The sequence below is a fragment of the Seriola lalandi genome, unplaced genomic scaffold (genome assembly GCF_002814215.2).
Source record: "Seriola lalandi dorsalis isolate HSWRI2012SDOR001 ecotype SW California unplaced genomic scaffold, Sedor1 jcf7180002054862, whole genome shotgun sequence".
In the NCBI taxonomy this organism is placed as follows: domain Eukaryota; kingdom Metazoa; phylum Chordata; class Actinopteri; order Carangiformes; family Carangidae; genus Seriola; species Seriola lalandi.
In genome coordinates, this window is record NW_019525415.1 from 306,376 (window position 1) to 329,647 (window position 23,272).

The 23,272-nt window shown below is 42.1% G+C and overlaps 1 protein-coding gene across 1 annotated transcript; it reads right to left on the bottom strand.

Moving 5' to 3' along the window:
- Positions 1–359: 359 nt before the first annotated feature.
- On the bottom strand, positions 360–22,135 carry camk1db (calcium/calmodulin-dependent protein kinase 1Db). The gene is made up of 11 exons (XM_023427795.2): positions 21,438–22,135; positions 11,991–12,122; positions 10,698–10,772; positions 7,939–8,077; positions 7,433–7,559; positions 7,103–7,178; positions 5,846–5,958; positions 4,750–4,828; positions 3,931–4,018; positions 3,595–3,757; positions 360–2,395 (listed from the first exon to the last, which is right to left on the bottom strand). Exons 1-11 carry the CDS (start codon positions 21,530–21,532, stop codon positions 2,244–2,246), a joined length of 1,239 nt encoding a protein of 412 aa, XP_023283563.1. The 5' UTR covers positions 21,533–22,135; the 3' UTR covers positions 360–2,243.
- Positions 22,136–23,272: the final 1,137 nt, after the last annotated feature.

Here is a 23,272-nt window from a genome sequence, read left to right on the forward strand (position 1 = left end):
TCTAAAACTAATGTCACCAGTTCAAAATCGTGTGTTTATAAACCATTCTCATACAATTAGAAAAAGCCATTAAGTATCAAGCAGATAACACAAAGTGAAGTTTGGGGTTTCAGCTGTTAGAGGTATCCTGGGTTAAATAGATGCATCATTTTACAGCACCTGGTATTCACACTCAGAATAAGTATGAATATACTGTATTTACTCATGTTTACTATACATTTACTCGCTTGCAATAACATTAATTAAATATATTAACTGAATCATATTAAAATCTATATTAAATAACACTTCCTGACGTAAGGAACATGTGGATACACACTAACTTGATAATTACTTCCTGTCAAAGAAGCAACGACACGTGCAAACAAGCCTCTTTTTTAATACATGAATCTCTACAACTCCAAAGAACAGTTCTGCAACAATATGTAATACATGCATACTGACGGGTTTTAAATGCTTCGTATTTAACTTTCTTTTCATGTTTTTTTCCTTCTTTTTTTTTGGGGTGGGGGTGGGAGCGATATAGGGAAGACAAAAATAAACACTCAAGACCCAAGCAAACTGTGTTGTTGAGATCTGTATTTACAGTAAATAGAGGCTCAAAGTCCATATGTCGATATTCACCACAACATGTTCAGATAATTCACAATGGCAAAGTCCGTGATATTGGGCTTGTTCTGGTGAAGTGTTCTCTTGAGTGACTTAAAATTAAATAGAGGTACCACAGAGAAGATACAAAGACAGATCCTCTCTCTTCTCCGTGTGAAGGAGAGAGAAGGAGAAAGAGTCTTTCTGCTAAATTCAACAGGCTGGTATGAAAGCACAGTGATTAAACATAGAGAGAGAGCTGATTTCAGACCAGCCACTTCATGAGCGGAAGCAGAGCACGATATTTCAACTACTGAACTGTACACTACCGATCTGACGATTCTGCAATGGGAGCAATCCTTGTTAAGATACATTTTCATTCATTTGTCATGTTACATTTTTACCGAAGACATGAACGTGCACTTCACTGATATACATTGTCTTTAAATCCAAATCTATTATTCAAGGTCTTTTAATGGGAAAACAATCCGTCTAGTATGAGTTACATAATGCTCACATGTCAGTAATGATGGACTTAAGGAAAGAAAACGGTCAAACTCTCCCAATGGCACATTAGAATAATATGCAGTATTTGGAGGTTTTTCTTTTCAACTATTTCACCATCACCGTCCCCAGCAGCAGTGTCTGACCACTCACCTACAGGTGGGGTGGGGGGTGGGGGGTGGGGGTTTGGATAGCTTCATGTTGGAGCACATCCCTGAGTACTGGTCACAAAGCGACAACACGTGATTGCCCTCCTGTGGTCAAGGAGGACTTCACAGTCATGTTAAAATTAATTAATCAAATAAAACAGCAATTACAAAGTAACAACTATTAGATACTGTGCCTTTATCATTCAATGCAATAACCTTTCAGTCCAGTTTAATAACACATTTCTGCAAGTGGATTACTTACAAAAGTCATAATATATTGTAAGAAAATAAATAATCCATTACATTAGTGCAATGCACCGGCCCTCTCAGCGATCACACTCCACGACCAAAGCACATTATCCTGCTCACGTTTCATGTCCACACACTTTAAAGCAGAGAGATTACACATACTGTCATACTGTTGGGAGTCATGACTCTGTGAGCCATTGTAGCAAATACCACAGAAAATTAACAACGAGAAGTTCAGAGTGCAGATGATGTCACAACTATTTACCACAGCTTGAAGCTTATATTTCACTTGCATAACAGGAGTCCACTCAACAGTTCCAGGCAGGATATTTACACAAGGCATACAGAGGAGCATCCTGTCTCAAGACGCTCACAGTCAAAAACGACAGCAGCTTCAATAATGAATTCCCTTTAGTGTGGCACTTCCCAGACCAGCTGCTTGTTTGTCTGCCAGACAACCATGATCCAGCCTGAACATGGCTTCCACAATAACAACTTCTGGTTGAGCCTCTCCCCCTCTGTACTTCCAGGTCCGTATGACAGTGGGAAGGGAAGCGGCGGGGTGCCGTGCTGAGCCATGGTAAATGGAGCCGAGCCAATGCTCCTTAAATTCCTCCCGTGGTTGGCAGAAACAGATGGGAGGTTGCGGGATGGGTAAACTGGGGAACAACGTTGAATCACGAGGCCTGGGGATGGTTTCATCCCGTCTCAAAGCTCCGTGGTCTCCCAGCTCACCTCCCGCGGAACCTGGCGTCATTTAGTCCCAGTGTGGATGACGGTAACGGTGGAGGGTCGGGGCCGCGATGATTCGGCCACGACCGACGGTTCCTCACGCACGGTAGAGGGAGCATCAGAGTCCTGACTGTACACTTTAACAGCAGATGGCAATGGAGCTATTGGAGAACCTGTGGAACAAATATAAGAATATAATATAAGGACCTGGTTATCGTTAACTAATTTCTGTTTAAAAGTAGATCATTATTATTTTCAATAAATCATATGAAAAGACCAAAACCAACAATGTGTTAGTCCATCTCATAAGGGTTCTTACTTCACTGGTCTGTCTGCAGCTCAGCCCTGAGCCCACTGGCTCCTAATGAAGATGTAAATCTTAAAATATATTTTTATATATTATATTTCAAGGGCTAAGTAATTCCTGAAAACAGCTGGGCACTGTAGTTTTCAGCAAAGTTTACACAAACAGGAGTAAACAGTGAACATTTTGGGACTATTTTTAGCAGTGGATTGATACACATTTTGTGACCATGTCCATTGTAATGAAAACATGTCAGCTGGTGCAACGACGTGGCCCAGTGCCGAGTAAGAACAGCTGGAATATTTCCATCTTGACAAAAGTAAGTAGGTGTGTCTGAAAGCTCAGGGAAAAGCCAGTAAGTTGACCTTGAGTTAACATTATTTTCTAAGACATGCAAATTGTCAATCACGGCATATTGCACACTGTCACTATTAAGTTTTGTGATATACTACTGTATACACTAAGGTTGAAATTGATTATATTAATATTACATTAATTATTGTTTGGCCCTATATAGAATAGTTTCATGCTTAATAAACTAATAATTAATTACTAATCTATAAACCAGTAAGTCTATAAAGTGAGAAAGTGGTGAAACTTCCTACAGTCCAAAGTGACATCTTCTAATTGCCTGTTTTGTCCAGAACCAAAATCTACTCAATTTATCACTAAACAAAGAAAGGCAGAAAATTTTCACATTTGAAAAGCTGGAACCAGCAAATGTTGATAAAAGCTCTGCCAATCAACTAATCAATTACTCAACTAATCATTTCACCACTGTAACACAGTGATAAAATGAGTATGAAATAAGCTTTTTCAGAGGTGTGGTGTTGGAATAGAGCTCAAAAATCTTATGTTGAACTAAACACCACAGACACGCTGTGGCCACATGTCTCACGTCAAACCCAGTTATGTCTGTTTAATTGAAAATGACACCTCAAGAGCTTTTTAAACTGTTGCCAATTAGCGCGATGGAGGGGGGCATGGGAGTGAACAGAGCTCATCGGAGTGCAGAACTAAAAGATGGACATGTCCATGTCTACAGAGAGCGTCTGAAGTGTCACTCACAGTCCTTCAGGGAGAGCGGGGCGCAGTCCACAGACTGGCTCTTGGCTGGAGCTCGGCTCTGAGGGTTGGACACGGAGTTGTTGCCGTGGACGCTGCTGCCAAAGCTGGTGCCCAGTTGCAGGCGCCTCATGTGGCGGATGACAGCCGTCGCATTAAAGGCTTGCTGTGAAGAGAGGGTGTAAACAGACAAGTGTAATACCAGGGACAGGTTCCTGGGGAAAGACGTGCATGCTTTTGCATTTCAGAAAGATGGAGAATATTGTGTGTGTTGTGTCCTTTTTTTTTTTTTATTAAAGTTAGTTGTTTTTAGTAAAATCTCTCTTGTCTTGTACTCACCCTCCATTTGCTTTTGGCAAAGTTTTTGCGCATCTGTCGACTGACTGACTCATGTATGTTCTTGCAGAGAGCTGTGTCTCCAGCAATCCTGAAAATGAAAGTCAAGTTCTTTTATTTCATGTAAAATACAGTTCACACCTACAGACACACCACGGCACAAGTGATTTATATTTGTATCTGTAATATGTTGGAAAACCATCCTCATGCTGATCCCATCATTTATTTTCATTCTGCTTAAACATCTGTGATTGATGGAGCAATGTTTTTTGCAGAAGCACACACACTGTATCACGCTCTGTCACATTCATCATAATATCTCTGTATGAAACCTTGTCAATGAAAGCCATTTCTCTCTGTTATGACACCTGTTACCGGTGTCACAAGCCACATATTTGTATCAGGAGGACCACCTGCCCAGGACCCGAAAGGCCCATTACTGGCTAACAGACTTATTCATATTGGCCACTTCAGCTGGAGACAGCAGCCCACGCCGGCTCGCTCTCGTTAGCGCCGGCTAAGGCCTGGGAAGACATCCTAATTGTTCATTAAAGCTTCCACATTCTTCAAGGATCCTTCAGGACGCCAGCCACTAATTGGAAGCCATTTATTCAGCAGATTTCTCTGCGAGGGCTGGCGGTGCCGAGGCAGAGGTGGGTTCGCGGCTTGGAGCCATGGCGACAGATGACAGTGGGAGGACATGCTCTCTATGACAAATGCGTAAGCCTGGCAATCTGCGTCATACTGCTGTTTAATCGCACCGAGCTGTGTGGTTCCCTGTGATTGTCTGGTTGGGGCGCAGCGTGGCGGTTAGTTTCTCACCAGGGGTGCTGAAGAGCCTGGTCACATGTGAATCTCTTCTCTGGGTCCTTCTCCATTAGGCAGCTGATGAAGTCTTTGGCTATGAAGGCAATTAAAAAAGGTCAAGAGCACATCCAAGAGAGAACATGTTCCTCACTCTGCTGAATGACGGAGGGGTTCCTCTGTCTGGGGTTTTTTGTATATTGTACAGATTGTAAAGCCACTTGAAGCTCATTTGTGATTTGATATTGGACTACACTTGACAAACAATTATGTGGAATTATTAATCAAAAGTCTTTAACGCTGTCCTTCTCTTTATTGCTCTATTAAATTTTTGTTGCCTACTATGGAGCCTGAAACCTGACGAAAGACAATAGAAGGTTATCCTCTGTGGCAATGCTAGAAATTAGTACGTCACAAAATAATGCAAACATAAAAGAGTTAAGTAATTAAAATGCAGTGTAGTCGAGCAGTTTAAAAGACGTAAGATGCAAAAACAAACAGAAGTTTATACGGTGATGTTACAGCAGCATGTGGTATATGGGTGTGAGTATCATCACCTGCACTGACTGATGTAGTTTCATGAAGGCAGGCAGAGAGCTGAAATGGCTGGTGCTCAGTGTTTAGCTACCGATGTGTTCATGTAAGCAAGCTAGCCAAGTTAGTTCTCTCATTCACACTAGTGTGTGCTCAACACCGACATCAGCTGAGTCTCTGCCCAACAAATACATGAGCGTCTCAAAATCCTATCATTCTTAGGAAAGTGGAAATGTTGCATCGAAAGAAATTGAAATTAGATGAATTAGTGAAATGTGTGCCAAGACCCCCCCCCCCCAAAAAAAACAAACAAGATGAAAAAATAAATAGCTGAGAAATAGAAGAACTGACTAGAGGTATATAATTTTATTTTGAATATTAATATATAGTCATGTATTTGTTTATATTTTTTAAATTAGACTTAATTTTTCCTTTCACTGCTTTTAGTCAGTTTCGGGGCCCCAGAATTAAATTTGTTGTGATGACATGATAAGGGAACTACAGGATCTGCAAAACAGAAGTGACATAATTTATTTCAATTCATCACTAACACAGACACATACAGTATGTCGTCGCTCACCGGAGTCTGATATGTCATCCCAGTACGGCGCATCAAACTCATAGTCCGCCTTGAGAATCTGCTCAAAGAGCTTTGAGTCGTTCTCGTCATAGAAAGGAGGGTAGCCGCAAAGCCTGAGAAGATGAAGATGGATGATTACACAACAGCAGTCTGTGTGAGTGCCGTCACCCATCGGATGTTAGGAACTTTAACCCAAATCTAAGCAGGATTTGCTGCAGCCTAATCTCATTCACTGGCAGTTTGATTTTTCATATAGCATGCAACAGGAGACGGTTCAGAGGGGATTAAAGAGACTACATGAAGACTAAGAGGGAAAAAAATGGAACAAAAACAGTCCATTTTCATATGATATGGAAAAAATGACATGGAAATAGCAGATATGTGACATAAATCCGTGCTGTATATTTTAGCTTCAGATTATGAAACAGTATTAAATCATCCCATAACGAACACACAGAAGCCTCATTTGTGAAGGTATCCACTTGGTTACCTTAAAATTCATTCCTCCTGATGAATGAATAATGAGACCAAGGATTTTCTCTTTGCTAATGAGCGACACCACTTTACTTAATTAGTTTAACGGCTTTGTGTAACACTTTCCACTAAAAGCTGTATAGGCTCTGTAAAATAGGAACAGCAGCTGTAGGCATCCCTCACGCCAGTCTTCGAGGTGCATGCTGCGATCGGATGGCTGGCATTACATTTACGGTTTCTAGAGGATGAATTGAAGACACTTTGACAATCCCGAAACTTTTCATCGCCACAAAATTTCACTATCCAGTACTTTAATTCATGACCAAACAACTGCAGAACTAAAGACACTCCCCTGAGCCTCAGTTAACCTTTGTGTTTAGCGCCAATTAGCAAATGTTAGCGCAGTAACACACTACATACTACATACTAATTGTCAGAGTGCTTTTTTTAACAGGTAGTATTTAAAAACAGGAAATTATACAATATATGTGACTCTGGCTGTGAATTGAACTGCAACTTTAAAAACAACATTTAATACCACATACTAAAACCTGCTTAATATCAGTATGTCGTATGAAACTTTTGTGTCGATTCCAATCTTGTTATCTGTTTTATGACATTTGTCTTTGTTTTATTTCTCAGGGCACTCTTGATAAATCTCAGTGGTTTCCTGTAGAAGGTTCCTGGTGGTTTCTGATCTGAACGATGGTTAAAAAATGGTTCAAATACACAAAATAAGCTGCAGTTAATGACTATATTTATGTTTAAAATGGCAGTACTCACAGAATATATGCGATGACTCCAATAGACCAGCAGTCCACAGCTTTACTGTAGGGTTTCTGAGCTAAAACCTCAGGGGCTGGAACAAGGAAATATTTTGTTTAAATGGTCAGACAAACTAATATTCATGTAGTGAAATAATACAAACAAATTTCAATCGTTCGCTGCGACACTGAGGCTGGAGAAGAATGTGAATGTTTGGTGGTTTGCCTGTAGCAGATGGCTAAAGTTAACCTGTGGCTACTGGCAGATTGGATTAGGTCATGTTTATCCAACTAGAGCATCTAATTATTTCAGAGCAAGTTTGCACGAGAGCTCAGAGGGCATCCTCACCCACGTATCCTGGAGTCCCACAGGCGGTTGCCATCACGTCCCCTGTTCCCTCCATCTTTGACAGGCCAAAGTCACTGATCATGATCTTTGACTCATCATGAGGACTGAAGTACAGCAGGTTCTCAGGCTGCAAACAAAATAAAGAGTCAATCTATGTGCCTTTGCTTGTATGTCTCTGCTTATCCATATGAGCTTATGTATTTTTCCCATGCACATTCATTCCCCGCAGACAGTAAGATCTCGTTCAAGAGTCGAGGGTGTTTTATGGCTCATCCAAGAGGCTTCAGCATTTTTACTGAGAAGGAAAATCCCTGACGTTTAACCTCTGTGGGTGCTCCACACAGAGAGCTCATGTAATATCACTCTCACAGGTTAAATAGCAGGGATTTCCCCTCTCAGTAAGACTGAAGAGTTCTCCCTTGTTGAGTGGCAAAAACATTTTTAACTCTTCAACAACAAATACAGTGGATTCTGTGAGGAACTGTGACTATCTAATACTGGTTTACCTTTAGGTCTCGGTGCACTATGCCCATGGAGTGCAGGTAGTTGACTGCGTCCAAAACCTGCCGAATCAGACGGCTGGCATCCATCTCTGTGTAGAAGCCCTTTTCAACAATACGGTCAAACAGCTCACCTCCAGACACCCTGTCAGCACACGCAGAAAACAACAGAAGTCTAAAAACCATAATGAAAAAGTTGATTTACAAAAGCTTCACAAAAGGCAGGCATCCGCAAAAATCATTAGAAAAATTCTTGACAAAACTGCAAGAAAAAAAAAAGGATAAAATAAAATACACACACACACACATATATATATATATATATATATATATATATATATATACATATACACACACACACACACACACACACACACACACACACACACACACTTCTTTAGTTACAGTACATTGGAGCACACACAAATAATTGTTTTCATATAAAAAGACACTGTCTACAAACTGTTCAAGTGTTTTCCATTTCCAACAGAAACACCTTACACCCAGCCGTAACAATTCTGAAACCAAGACCGAAACCGCAATACAAACATCCACGACCTCTGTTGTGACACAGGAAGACCCCCACCCCCATTTCATTTCACATTTAACACTACAACACATGTGAATCACAAAATCCTTCTTCTATATAAAGTTAGGGCAGGCTGTATATTTTGTAAATATTACACACTACACCTATTTTCTCCCAACTGCGTGTGTCACGAGACTATTTGGTCCAATCGTGAGCAAGTGATCACGTGTGAGGTAAAACTTGGGCAAGTTTAATTAGCTCAAGATGGATAATAACTCTGATTACAGAGCCCCCGAGCACATTCAAGTCAGCAGTGAGGGAACATTTTGGTTACCCACCGCCCCCCAAAATTACATAAAGCTCCCAATGTTACATTTTCTTTCCCTTTCAAAACAGCAAATTTCTCCAACATGCATCTGAGAGCTTTTGTACTCATGTGTACCTGCTCTCAGCCTTGGCATCGACATCCTCTGATCTGGACCTAAGCAGATTTTCTCTTTGCTGTCAGTGCGCCCTAAGCTCTAAAACAGCCTCCCTGTTTAAATCTACCACAGGGACTTTCTTCAAATCTCTTCTAAAGTTACATTTTCACACACATGCATTTCTGTACCAAGTGAGTAAGTTGTCATTAATTGGAAAACTTCTTCTGCTACATCCGTTATAAACACTGCACATTTTACCCAACTACTTTCAGTAACAAAAGGGAAAAGACACAACGGGTGACTCATATTAAGTTGAGCATCAATTATGAGAATGTGCCTGCTTTTACAGATGGCTCGCAATCACCATTTTCATAAGTGATGCTTCAAGGTCACATGACGCACCTTTCAGAGGTGAACAAAGGGCAGATATTTGCTGCCTAAATTGCTGGTGCATTAGTCACAAACACTGTGAAATTATGTGTCGGGGAAAAGGGCTGCAGACATGATGACGACCAGACAAAGGAAAATGGTACTGGCAGAGAGAAGTAGCTGCCACCTTCACCAACACTGACAAATACATTTAGCAAGATAGTTGCTACATAAATAACACTTGAAGGAACTTAAGGTTTTGACAGCCTCCACACAAGCTCAAGCTCAAGCTTTAAGATCTTAAAGGAAAAGTTATAGGAAATACTCTTATGTCCTTTCTGGCTTAGAAGTAGATGAGATGATCAATACTTCCCTCATATCTGTACAGTAACTATGAAGCTGGAGCTGGGAGACAGTTAGCTTAGCTCAGCTTAGCACAAAGACTGGAAATAGGGGGAAACAGCTAGCCTAGCTCTGTCCACAGGTAACAAAAGCCACCAACTCCTCTAAACCTGGTTCACTAATTAACAAGTTGTATTGTGTTTAATAACAAAAGTGTAAAAAACGACAAGTTTTAATTTTATGTAGGACTATGTACCAGTGATGAAGAGCCTCCTCAATATGAACACAAATTAAAACAATTCATTATCAGTAATATTCATCTTTATTGATGTCATATATATATATATTTTTCTAATGTCATACAAAATGAGAGAGTAGAAAGCCTGTGTTACTTCTGGCTTCCTGCATTGGAAACACAGTCGCAGCTTAAAATCATTTTTTCAAGCATCGGACAGTGTTCAGACAAGTCTTTGAGGCGTCTGGAAATGTCTTCAGAACTACAGTGAGTGTGTAACAATCGTCTGGGTTTTTCAAACATCTCCAGGTACAGTTATGTGCTTCGCTATGTGACTCGAATGTAATAATAACACCAGAAGGGAAACAAACCACAGCTCGTTGTTACACTGCGGTTCGAGGTGCAGGTGGGCAGATTCTTTTTTTACTTCAGACAGACGCGGCCTCGCTTTTCCCACTGTTTCCAGTCTTAACACTAAGTCAAGCTACGCTAACTGCCTCATAGCTCCTGCTTCACATTTCCTGTACAGACATGAGAGCGGTATCAATCTTCTCATCAAAGACCTGTCATCAACAAAGCCAATAAGCTTATATTTCAAAATGTCAAATCTTAGTCCAACATGGCAGTTATATCTTTTATTGTTCAATTATAAACTCTGTGGCGTTACATCTATACGTTTAATACAAAGACTTGTTCCTTTTTAAATCATCACTGCATTCGCTCAGACACGCAGGTGAGGGCAAAAATGCCTCTAGGACATTACAGACGCTTATTCAAGCAAAAAATGCAACACATTATCCAAATGACAGGCCAAATGGGAGACAAAGGGCTGACCCAAACAAACAAAGTGGTGGGTTGATGTACTTACAGCTGCATTATGAGGTACAGGTGGTTTGAGCTCTCGTAGATGTCCTCCAGAGCAACGATGTTCTCATGCTTTATCCTGGAGAGGGAGAACAGAAAATTCACTTTGCTTGCTCTCAACCTCCTCACAGGCCAACGATGAGCTGCAATTAGCCTTTTGTTTTGTTAAAATGATGCCCTGCTGCCTGAAAACAAATTTGTTTTCTGTTTCTGTTTGTGTTACAGCACATTGCCTGTGTTTGCACTTCACGTGTGTGTGTGTGTGTGTGTGTGTGTGTGTGTGTGTGTGTGTGTGTGTGTGTGTGTGGGTGTGTGTGTTTATGCACCTGTGTATCTTCTCCACGCTTGTCAAAAATGAACCTGGCAAAGCATATCATTCACACAGGGGAGAAAACCTTTTGTGTGTGATGGAGAACGAGGGGAATTCTTATAGGATGCTAATCAATGAGTCATGAAGCAGCAACCCTCGTCAGCAGGAGCACCTGAAGAAAATAATATAGGATGGATCAAGATGCTGGGAGTCTGTGTCCAGGCAACCAACCAACAAGGTTTTAGTGAAAAAAAAAAAAAACACACAGCCTCTGCAAGGAGATATGCAGATGACAGCGCGTGTTCAGAAAGGCAGGTGGCTGAAAAAGAAAAAGGTGGGGGTGGAAGAGGAGGCGGGGAGAGAGTCTCAAAGGACTAAACAATCTCTGCAACTTCCTTTTTAAGTCCAGAATGAAGATTAAGGTTGCAGTTTGAGGGCTGTTAGAATAACAGACACAAGGAAAGAGGGAGATAAAAGAGGGAGAAAAAAAGAGGGAGAGAGAGAGAGAGAGAGAGAGAGAGAGAGAGAGAGAGAGAAGGAAGTCAAAGTATAGCAACTGTAGCCAAGCAACTACACCCAACAACTGGCGTTCTCACTTCAAGAGTGACTGATGACTGAGCTTCTCGGGAGAATTACCCATCAGACCCTGGAGGAGGATGGAGTGTCACCTGGTGTCAATGCAATCCTATCATACCCTGTGTAGGTGTGTGTGAGTGCGAACACTGTGAAGACCCAAAATGGTGGGTAGATGAGATTCGACAAGGAAGTCACTTAAGCCTGACAATGACTGTTAAATAAACTGAGTGGTACCAGCATCCCAACTCTGAGTCAATACTCAGAGTGGAGAGAGACAGAGAGACACACACACACACGCGCGCGCACACGCACACACGCTTTCCCCCCGCTGAGGATGACGCAAGGTGGTGACCCTTTCTTAAGTGGTGTTCTTCTGCAAACTCCCCCGTGGCTCAGTCAGGCGGTACCTACTTCCTAAGCACGGCGATTTCATTTTCAATGCTAGTCTCCTTCCCCTTCAGCGCTTTCTTTGGGATGCACTTGATTGCCACCATCTTTCCCGTGGCCTTCTCCCGAGCCATCACCACTTCGGAAAATGCCCCGCTGCCAGAGAGAAAGAGAAACATGTTAGTCCTGCTTGATATGTGTTCAGGCAATATTGACAGAGAAAACCTATCGTCAGTGAGCAGACAGAGGGCACTCGGAGGCAGACAGGCCAGAGTACACAAACAGCATATTGTGAATATTTACTGAGAACTGGCAAAGTCCCCCTCTATGGCCAGCAGCCTTCTGCGTTGGCTTACGCCTGGTGCTCGTGTGCAGCCAAAAGCATGGCAAACACTTTTAAAACACCCATTTAGGACGGCTGATAGCGTGTCTTCCTCGGCCATCTGTCTCCATACATGAGAGCCTTTAAAAACAAATACTGAATTAAGGGAATATTTGCTCAAGCAATCTGTATCTGTTGCTATGATACAACATTCAGTCCACCTTAATAAATCTCGCTGAGCACGCAGCATGATTGCTTTTTACCCCCCCTCCCTGCTTCTCTTTTCATTACACACCTTCGCAGGCACCTTTTTACTTGCATGAGCCCCGAGGGTGGTTTGATGTGAAGATCCTAAAAAAAGATGGATGATTTGAAATTCTCTTGGTCACGGTCACTGGACCGATGATAATGTGCTCTGAAACACTACATTAAAGTTTGATCAACTGATGAGTTGATGGCTCTGATGGAGGCTTACCAAAACATGTCAGGATAAGAAAAAATGGTCATGTGAACCAGAGTGTTGTGATTTGTTTTGTGTTTCTGGATTCATATAGTATCATCCCTGGTCATAGCTTCTTGATCAGCACTGAGCAGCCAAGACACATGGAGTTTTCCACTTGGATTACTTTACTTTTGTCTGTTTATTGTCTCTTCTGTTTTTTGCTGACATGATATTATAATATAATATATATAATATTTTCATTTAACAAAACATACTGCCTCCTGCAGTATAAGCGGCCTGTCGGCACGTCATCAGTCATACAAAAAGTGATGTGGAGAAACACACCTGAGGTGAATCACCACCTCACAAACAGCAAGACGGCCGGCATCAAAAGGTCCATTATGTTCTCAAAGTGTAATCAGTTCCGCCCGACAGGCTCTAAACTCAGCGCTGCTTGCTGCACTAAGTCCCACCGTGGCCATCAAATCCACGCTAATCCCTCACTCCACCACCGCACAGGGAGTGGGGGGGGGGGGGGGGGGGGGGGTCAGCCAGAGCCACGACACACAAACACAGACTGTGCACCAACACACTACCTGGTCGCAGAGCCACACAGCAAACAAACAGAAGTGAGGGGGCTCGGAGCGCACGCCCCTTCTGACTTTGACCTCATTCTGGCATGTGGGACAATATGTAAATTCAAGGGCTTGTGTAAGAGAGTTGGTGCATTACTTGCTGGCTTGTTACAGCACACACACACACACACACACACACACACACACACACACACACACACACACACACGCACGCACGCACACACATCTTCCTAGCACAGCTGTTGCCGTGAGGACAATGAGCATAATTTTTCTATTCAGCACATGCGGCCGACTCCTACAGCTGTGCGGACATTAAGAACAAAATTCCTCTACCAGCACATTGAGCCTGTCAAGCAACTCTCTTGCACGTTTTTTCAGAGCACGCTTTGTGCTTTCTGCAGCAGGAGACACACGTTGATATAAACCACAGGAAACCTGTGAACTGACAAAGAGGTTGGTTAGAGCCTATAGCACCATTTCTGCCCCCCCCCCCACCACCACCACATTGACAAGCAGCAACATCACTTCCTGTGAATGACAACATGACAGAATCCAAGCCTGTGACTTCCCTTGCTCTGTCAATGCATGAGGCATGATAAACTGTGCTGCAAGCCCTCAAAGCATTCAGTCTATTAATTAACAATTCACAGAAAAGAAAGGGTGCGATGTCTGCCGGAGACATGCATATGGTGATGCTGCCGCCCACATGTCCTATCTGCACATACATACACACTCTACAGCTGAAATGATTAGTCAATCGAAATGCCAGTGACTTTGATAATTGATTTCATAATGTCATTTTTGAAGCATTAATGCTGAACATTTGGTGGTTCCAGCTTTTTAAATGTGAGGATTTAGTGTTTTCTTTCTCATGCCACAGTAAATGAAATGTGTTTAGATTTCTGATACCTGCTCAGACAAATAAAGAAATCTGAATACGTCACTTCTGCCTCAAAGTTTTCACAACTTTATAATATTTCATCGACTCATCGATTAATCAGGAACATAATTTGCAGATAAACTGATAATAAAAGTACTGGTTAGTTGTAGCTCTACACAAGTGATCAACTTATGCGATATCCAACAAACCAAATTCATCCCTAGAATAATCCTTGGCGTGCTCTGGGGCAGCATTAAATAATGAGAGAAAGCTCCATGTGAACTGGACCCTTTATTGAAGCACATCTCATTCTATTAAACAAAATGAATGATGATTGTATGACTGCAAAATGTTTCCAGTGTCACTGACTGCACAACCAAGTCAGCACCCTGACTCACTCGGTTCAATAATAACAGTTGATGATTTTAAGTTCTTCCCAGTGTGTGTGTGTGTGTGTGTGTGTGTGTGTGTGTGTGTGCAGCCACACAACACCACCACACTATGTGCAGGTTAGCCAAGCCAAACCAGCTTACTAAAGTGAAATGTGAATATGGGCTGTGCTCTGTGTGAAAACGGCGGCCGGTGCTGCAGAAGCAAAGCAAATGAAACTTGTTGAGGCCTTCGACCTCAGCTGCTCATCAGTGGCGATTATGAAAATGCAGGGCACTCTTGATGGACGAAGTTGTTCTTTTTTTGATGGAGGGGGTGGGGGGGTCTTTGTGACTGAGGCTGGCTTATTGACATTCACAGACGCTGCATGTTTTGTGGTGCTGCTGAGTAATCACACTGAATCATCTTGTGTAAGATGCATTACAGCAGCTCGTTACGCAACATATGGGATGGAAAAGTCGGAACTTGATAATCCAGGTAGAGCTACTGTCGGTGCAGCCTACTCTGCTCAAAGTCACCCTCCGACGGTGCAACAATAACTTCAGCCAGAAATCTGACAGATGATGATGCTGTGAAAGGATTTAAGTAAAACTAATTTATACAGTTAAAAATACTGAATAATTGGGAACAACTGGGATTTACATTTACTCATTTGACTCATCATTTACTTTTACATGCTTGTCCAGTAAACATACTTTTACACATCTGAGCTAAGATTTGTCACATTAGGTAATGAAAGTTGTATTGGCAGCAGATCGTTTTGCAGTTACACAAAATGCTTATTTTTAACGGACCTCACACCACCATCTGCTCAGCTGTGATATGCTACTCTGTCTACTCAGAGTTTTGTAAACTACAGTGTCAGCCAGAAAAACTATGTAAAAAATTACTATTTACTCATTTTTTAACTTAACTTACGTATTATTCTCATCAAGATCTGGAATATACCGAAACCACTATAAACTGGCTGATACTGGATTATTGAGGCCAATACCGATATCAAGAGTGAAGTTTTTTTTTTTTGTTGTTTTTTTAAATCTGATAACAATACAAACGAGCTGATTGTCTCTGGTGGAAAAACTATGTAATAATGTAACAGTTTGTGAATTACCTCAATATTTGGCATTTCTATACTGCAATTTCTTGTTTCTTAATGGCCGACATACAGTATAGTCTGATACCAATATATCTGCAATAAGCTAATACGTACCAATTCATCAGTATAGATCCGTACTGCATTACAAGTAAAAGTCCTCCATTCAAAATGTTACACAAATTATACAAGTATTATCTGCAACATGTAAAAAAATATAAGTAAAAAGTATCAAAAGTAAAAGTACTAATGATGAGAATGTGCCCTGTCTGTGTAATATTACTGCACCGCACTTTACATTATTCAAATACTGTTACTGGTGCATTAACAATCAAGTAGCATTTTAAAGTTGTAGCTGGCCGAGGTGGAACTAACTTTAACTACAAACTGTTGGTAGTTTAATCATCATATTTTATAAGTTGATCCCATTTTATGTTAAATCCTAATCTGTTAAGTATCGAGCTGAAACGATTGATCCAATTAATAGATTGGCAGCTATTATGATAATCAATTAACCTTTCGGCTCTAGGGGTGGCAATGCCAGTTGGTCAGTCCACCACTTTGGTCCAGACTGAAATCAACAACTCTTCGATAGATTGGAATGAAGTTTTGTACAGACATTCACGCTCAACTCAAGATGAATCCTACCAACTGTGGTGATCTGCTGACTTTTCACTTTTCCAGTGACATTTGGTTCATGACCAACTTGCAAAACTAATGACATTCCCATCAGCCTCAGCTGTACTTTGACTTTAGTGCTAATTACCAAATGTTAGCATGCTAACATACGAAGCTACGGTGTTGAACATGGTAAACGCACAGAGCTGCTAGCATGGCTGTAGACTCTTAGTCTTGTTGAAGTAAAAATACCCAACACTTGCTGGTTCTCACATATTATTTGGTTTTAGTGGTGGTTGGAAAAAATAAGTAATTCAAACATCTTGGTCTTCAGGAACATTGAGATTGCCATTTTCTTTTGCTTTTTATTGACATTTTACAGGCCAAATGATTAATCCAAAAAATAATAAATCAATCGATATTCAGAATGACTTAGTTGCAGGCCTATGAAAATGTCAAATAAATGCAGTGGAGTAAAAACTATGTTAGCCCCTGGCATCTAGTAAAATGAGAGGACTGCAGACGTACCATATAATGGTTATTTATTTCACCACAGAGATGATTTAACCAGTTTGGTTTGTTCGCAGCTTTGATCCTCAGGACACTGGTTGTCTGTTCCAGGTAGTAAACAGCATTGATCTTTTGCTGCAGAGTTAAATGAACTCTGATAATATGACTAGAATGAAATCCAGCAGCTCTCACAGTCCTGACGACTGAAGCTGGAAACCATTAAACACCAACACACACACACACACACACACTGGACCTGAGGCTAGTTTCCAGGAATGTGCACTTTCTGTTTACCAGACTGTTGATCAAACAGATGAAGATGGAGCTGATATGATCTAATGTCACTCATAAACAAATAAAAAGGAAAAATGATCCCAATCTCGAGGGAACTATTTGGCAGAAACCCGTTTGAAGCCACGAACCAGCCTGTCAGAGAGAAGTTGAATTATTTTAATGGGGTGATAACTGCCTCCTGTGCTCTGATACTGGGTAGTCTGGTACACTTCAACACTCTTTACACGCTGGCTCTGTAGGCATTCACTGAGGCGAGAGGGGGATGAATACAAATGGAGACTCAGGAAATTACTACGCACACAACAAACTACGCATTATCTTGGCAAATTATTTCACTCTCCATCATTGCAGTCCGTGACAAAGTATGTCCTCCCACACTGAACTGAGCTGGAGGACAGTGGTGGTGGTGGGCAGTAGGTAGTGTCTTCATCAGAGGGAGCAACCAAGGACTTCCACCATCCCAGTTGCCTAGCTGCCATTTTCACTGCTTTCAGGCTGCTTTTAAGGACCTCACTAGTCTCTACACAAGCTGTGTGTCAGAGAATGATCAATGCATGGAGGCAACAGCAAACACTTTCATGCATCCACAGATGAGCGGGGCTTTCTCAGAGCAGGGTCAGTTTAATATTGGTTGTAGAAGCTTCTTTATTTATTAATATAAAACTGAGAAAAAGGCAAGTTTCCTCTTAGTTAGACTCAGATAAAGATTGTGGCTTCACGGGGCAAAAGGTGACATGAATGAGTCAGCTGTTGCTCAGCTCTGTCCGGCCCTGCAGTGGGAGCTGACAGAGGACAACTTTGGCACTTTAATCTCAGAGAGTGGGATTCTGAAACTACACGACAAAGCACTTAGAAAGGATCAAATTGGAAAGCATCATTTTTGGACAGCTTTTAAGCCACTATATTTAAACAGATAAAATAAGCCAACACTAAAGTTATTCACCTGACCTGTACTGGATTTTTGAGGCAGTTAGTGAAATTTGAGAGTTTAAAAATCCATTCACTTCACTTGACACTGCAGTTCCCTGAGCTCTAGCTCAGAGCGTTTTAGCAGGTTTCGGCTCATTGTTTTGCTTTCTCGGCCCACAACTCCACTGTTTCACTTCACTCTCAAAACTATTTCTAAATGACCTCCAACCTCATACCTCTGGCATTTGTCCGCTGCTGCTTCCTCTTCTTTGTTGGCCAATATAAACTGATAACCACGCATCGATAAGTTAACACTGGCAGATATACTGGATCGGCCCATCGGTAGCACCAATGTGATATGCCGTAATCAGTATCTACAGCAATACTGACCTTTTCTTTGTTTCGGTCATGATGTGACTGATCCACATTGACTACAGTTTTCTTGGGCAGACATAAACTTCAGTGTTACTGTTACATTTTTAAGTCATGGCTGCTGCCACAGTAGTGCCTCGCCTCATGTTAACTTACATCAGAATTAATATACAGATTTTAAAATCAGAGAAAAACTGGCTTGTGAATGGTACTCAGTATCAGCAGTTAGTCTGAGAGGGAACTGGGACAGAAAAAGTTGGATTAGTGCATCCTTAATCTTAAAGTACTTAAAGTATATTGTTAAAAACAGTATGAGACAAACATCCCCGCTGTGAGTGGTAGCCCTGCCTTATGCCGCACATTTACTGCCCTTTGCCCACTGGGATCTCTGAAGGCGCTTGTGGTCAGGTTAGTTAATTTGCTTCCACAGAGTATCAGCAGCTTACGGGTCTGAAATTAGCCGCAAGACAAGTGGCGGTGTAGGAAGGAGGACCGGCTTCAGCGGCGATGATCTCATTAGCTCACAACATCTAAAGCAAGACAGCATGGGGAAGAAGTGTGGCCAAAGCATTACTGACAGCGCCGCAGGCTTTCTGCTCCCAAACTCCTGCTAATATCTGATCAGCCATAACGTTCACACCGACAGAGCGGCCTCCAGCTGCTGCTGAAATACGATCTTTTCTCTCTGTAAAACGTTCACGCCGATGTTCACGTTTTCAAATCCACACATCGTAACGTTTCAGAAGACCAAATATCACTGTATCAATGCAACTGAACGATGACAGTGAGCTGAAAAAACTGCACCTCTCATGATCAACTCATCCCAGGTTTATGACCGTTGAAATGTGCAGCAGTGTTGGTAAATGTCGGACATTTCAAATCTTAAAAATTTACTTAAGCAGACGTACTTAAGGTATCAATACTACGTAGATTTTGATAAGCGCTTTATAAGTAAAAATTATTATCATTATAAAGAAGTGTACAATACTTTCCTCTGACATGTGGTGGAGTAAAGGTATAAATGAATATAAAATGGGAAGAACTTTGAAGCTGAAAGCATGAAAACATGAGTAAATGTACTTAGTGAGTTTCCACTGCTGGTGTGTGGAGGGCAATGAGACGTTGCAGAGGGATGATCCCTCTTGGACACTGATGGAGATACCTGACGAGGACTCTACAGTTAAAAGTTAGAGCAGGAGGAGGAGGAGGAGGAGGAGGAGGAGGATAATCTGTGTCGCTTCCTCTGACCAACAGTCCTTCTCATCCATTTTTAATCCAGGTAAAGCTGCAGGGCGGCTGGGCTTTTCTGTCCTGGGATGGCCTGTTGTGAACCCCACTCTGCAGCAATGAGGCACTCCCCGATTAAGATGCACAGGAACTGGTAAATGGGGCTTACTTAAAGTCAATCAGGACGAGTACATGCGGTACAATATGTAACATAAGGGCCAAACAGTGACACACTGGCCCCGGAGATGTGTGTTGGGTTGTGGGCGAGGGATCTGTGTTCCTCCAACCTGGCCATTGTGTGGACAGTAAATCACGATGATTCACTGGTGTTATTCAGAGGCTCTTCACACATAAATGAACGCCTTGGGGAAATCAAAACTGCCTCCAGGTAGAAATGTCTGACTGTTTAGTACAACAGCTGAAGTGCGCTTTATGAATCACCAGTCTGCATGAGACTTTTATGATGCTGCTGCTCAGGAAAAACAGGTCTGTGGTCACGCTGAGAAGCCTAGAGTTTCACAGAAGATGGAGAGGAAAGCCAAGAAGATGCTGATTATTCTGCTTTTACACATGATGAGGTTGTTCATCTTACAGCAGCAAACCACAAGTGTGCCTTATTGTTTATGAATGACCTCCTTCCCAGTTTAGCTACAATCCCAGTGACTAGAGGCCATTTTTTTTACATTTTTTATTTTGCTCAGCTTGTCACCAGTTTCTGAAGCCAAATATTAAAAAAAAACAAAAAACGCACATTTCCCAAGGGAGACACGGGCCTTCCCAGAATCCCCAACAACACAAACACCACATTAAATTACTCTCAGTCAAGGGAGGAGGGACATGACTTCAGGGGACAAAGACCAGCGGGGAAATGAGAAATATACTCATTAAATGTGTGAACCCACCTAGCAGTCTATCACAATACTGACAGCCTGAGACCAGCTTCCTTTAGCAGATTGGGGTCTTCTATACTGTGGCCCTCTTTCTGCGGCATAACTTATTCAAAGAAGACAAGACACGAAGTCAAGCAGCACTAACAGCAGACCGAAATAAACTCTGGAATTTGCCTCCTCTGTGGTCCAAGGGCAAGAGAAAGACTTCAACCAAAGTGGTCCCTGAACTACAAGAACAAGCCAAAGGAAACGGAGCCGCACAACTCAGTTCTCATAAGAGAGTTTACTGTACAAACAAGTGTCTGTAGCCGCGAGTTGAATCCGTAAAGCCACAGACACGGTGTTTCTTCACAGTCTGTTTCCTCGTTTGAAGAGGAGAGCAAGAGATGGAGCACAGGAGCACATAAAGTCATCACAGATGGTGCTTTAATTTAGGGAGCTGATTTCATCATTTGATTTGTCTATGCAAATAGGCCCTGTTGTCTTTGTCACACTTGTTCTGTTGTACAAAACGACCCCAAACAAATGGCTGCCTGTACAAAGCTCTGTGTACATGCTTCAGCCCTGATCTGATCTGTGGGGAGAACAAAAACAGGCTGCAGTAGTTTTTGAATGAAATGTGACATGAACAGAAGCAGGGAGCATTTTTATTATCATCCCCGCTCTCTGAACAATTAACTGATGATGGCCCTGATTTGATTTTTTTTTTTAAATGTCTCTTTTAGCGGGGAGTAAGTTCAAAAGGCCCTTGTCTCTGTCTGTCACCGTCGAACAATTCTCAGTTACTTCAACACATATTCAACAGCTGTCAGTCTGCTTTTGTTTTCCGTTAAACTGCACAATGTGGCATTGTTGTCTGGTGCTAATTCACACAACTGGCTTCAAAGTTTCTAGTCGCCTGCAAACGCTGCGTTATCTTGTTACTCACGTCCCAAGGACTTCCTTGAAGTCAAATATTTTCTTGATGTCATCGACATGCTTTTTCCAAGATCCATCGCTGGACTCGCCGTTTTCTTTCGCCATTTCGCACTGGGGTGGGGGTAGGAGAGGAAGAGACGCTTTCTGGAGGATCACCACAGTCGTCTCATCCAGCCAAAAAAAAAAAGAAAGAAAAAGAAAGAAAGAAAAAGGAAACCAGCACAAGAAAAGAAAAGTAGCGCACTTCTGTGTTTCGCCAAAGGCTTCCTGGCTGTTTGTCAACGCAGACTATCTTGCTTCCTCAGCCCATGCACGCGGCCAGGCAAGCCCAAGGAGGGGAGGTATGTCCTACCCCGAGAGGTTATTTGACTAATCTGTTTGACGTAGCGGATCCCGAGCCTGAGCTTCCCCACTGTTCAGATCACTGTGACGGGGAAACACTGGCTCTCCCTCCCCCTCCTCCTCCTCCTCTAACCGGGCGGGATTCAGTCGGAGTCAAGCGACGATGCGGTGAGCCGGGGTCGGGCTACTTGCAGGAGGATGACACTTGGCAGTCGCATCAGTGGTGCTGTGCCATGGAGTCGCACCGACCGCCCTGTGGTTGTTATAGCAATAGGAGGAGTGGGAGGTTGCTGCTCCCGCCTATCTATCTGACAGCAGCGTGCACAAGGAGCGATTTAAGTGTTCGCATTGCACCAAATCACCGGCCCGGTGGAAACTCCGGCGGACTGATCGGTGTCAGGGTCTGTCTCAGCTCAAACACATCCTCACGTTAAACCAAGTCTCGTGTTTTTTTGTGTCTGCTCGTTGCACAAACAGATGCTTTCATTTTTAACATGTGTTGAAATGTAAAGGCAGGGGCGTAGCTGGGAGTTATGGGGGCTCATGCAGGTGACCCTTGGTCCCCTTCCACTTTCTTCTATGTTTTGTTTGTTTGGTTGCAGGTTTGCAGAAACCGAGCTGTGTCAAAATCAGAATAAATGTGAACAAATGTACATTGGGTTTTGAGATATTCTAGTGTAATTCTGTTTTTGTTTCCACCCTCATCTGATATCAGCTTCTTCTCAACCATTTTGTTCTGAAGCAATCAAATCAATTAAATAAATACTGGAGCTGCAACAATCAGCCAGTTAATTTATCATTTTAACAGAGAATTAATTAGAGAATTTAATTACCAACCAATATATCTTCAATGCACAGTGTTTCAGTGCTGCTGTTTTAGTAGGTAGATTAACAACGACTCAATAGCTGTGTCCGTTTCATCCTCACTTTTCACCACATTTACTTGTTGATTCAGGCTCTGGGATGATTAGACACCAGACTCAGTCCAAAGCCTCCAAAAGTGCTGATTGGCTCAGCTGTTTCACCAACTGGGAAACAGCAGTTTGTGAGAGCACCAGACTTTTTCCAAATCACTTGACAAAATCTGAGAGAGCAGCGATTCAGCAGCCTGGAAGCAGACCAAGACTATCCTCGAGTAGAAGTGCTGGTACAAGATTGTACTTTTAATGAGGTCATTTCTGTTGTTGCACACAACACCAATACCAATCAAATCTTATTTTTTCCAAATAAGTGATTCTATATGAAGTGTAAAGTGTAAAAAGCTTTCTTGCAGCTTCAGGGGACAAGCGAACTCAAACTTCAAATATTCTCCCGATGGAAGAATAATTGGCACATTTGAATCATGCCTTTATAAAATGTGTTAAAGACAATATTTATATACACTCAGCTGCCAGTTTATTAGGTACACCTACAGTCTAATACAACAGTCCTGCAATAAATCCTTGAGTTAAATCCTCATTATGTCCAGTTTCTAATGAGACAGCTTTATAGAGGTGTTGACTC

Bases quoted from the DNA above. Each gene is read 5' to 3' on its own strand.
- camk1db (XM_023427795.2), bottom strand. From the start codon at position 21,532: ATGGCGAAAGAAAACGGCGAGTCCAGCGATGGATCTTGGAAAAAGCAT. The intron at 10,773-11,990 runs GTAGGTACCGCC...CTCCCTCTCCAG, and splicing joins GAAATCGCCGTGCTTAGGAA to GATAAAGCATGAGAACATCG. The intron at 3,758-3,930 runs GTGAGTACAAGA...CTCTCTTCACAG, and splicing joins TTGCCAAAAGCAAATGGAGG to CAAGCCTTTAATGCGACGGC.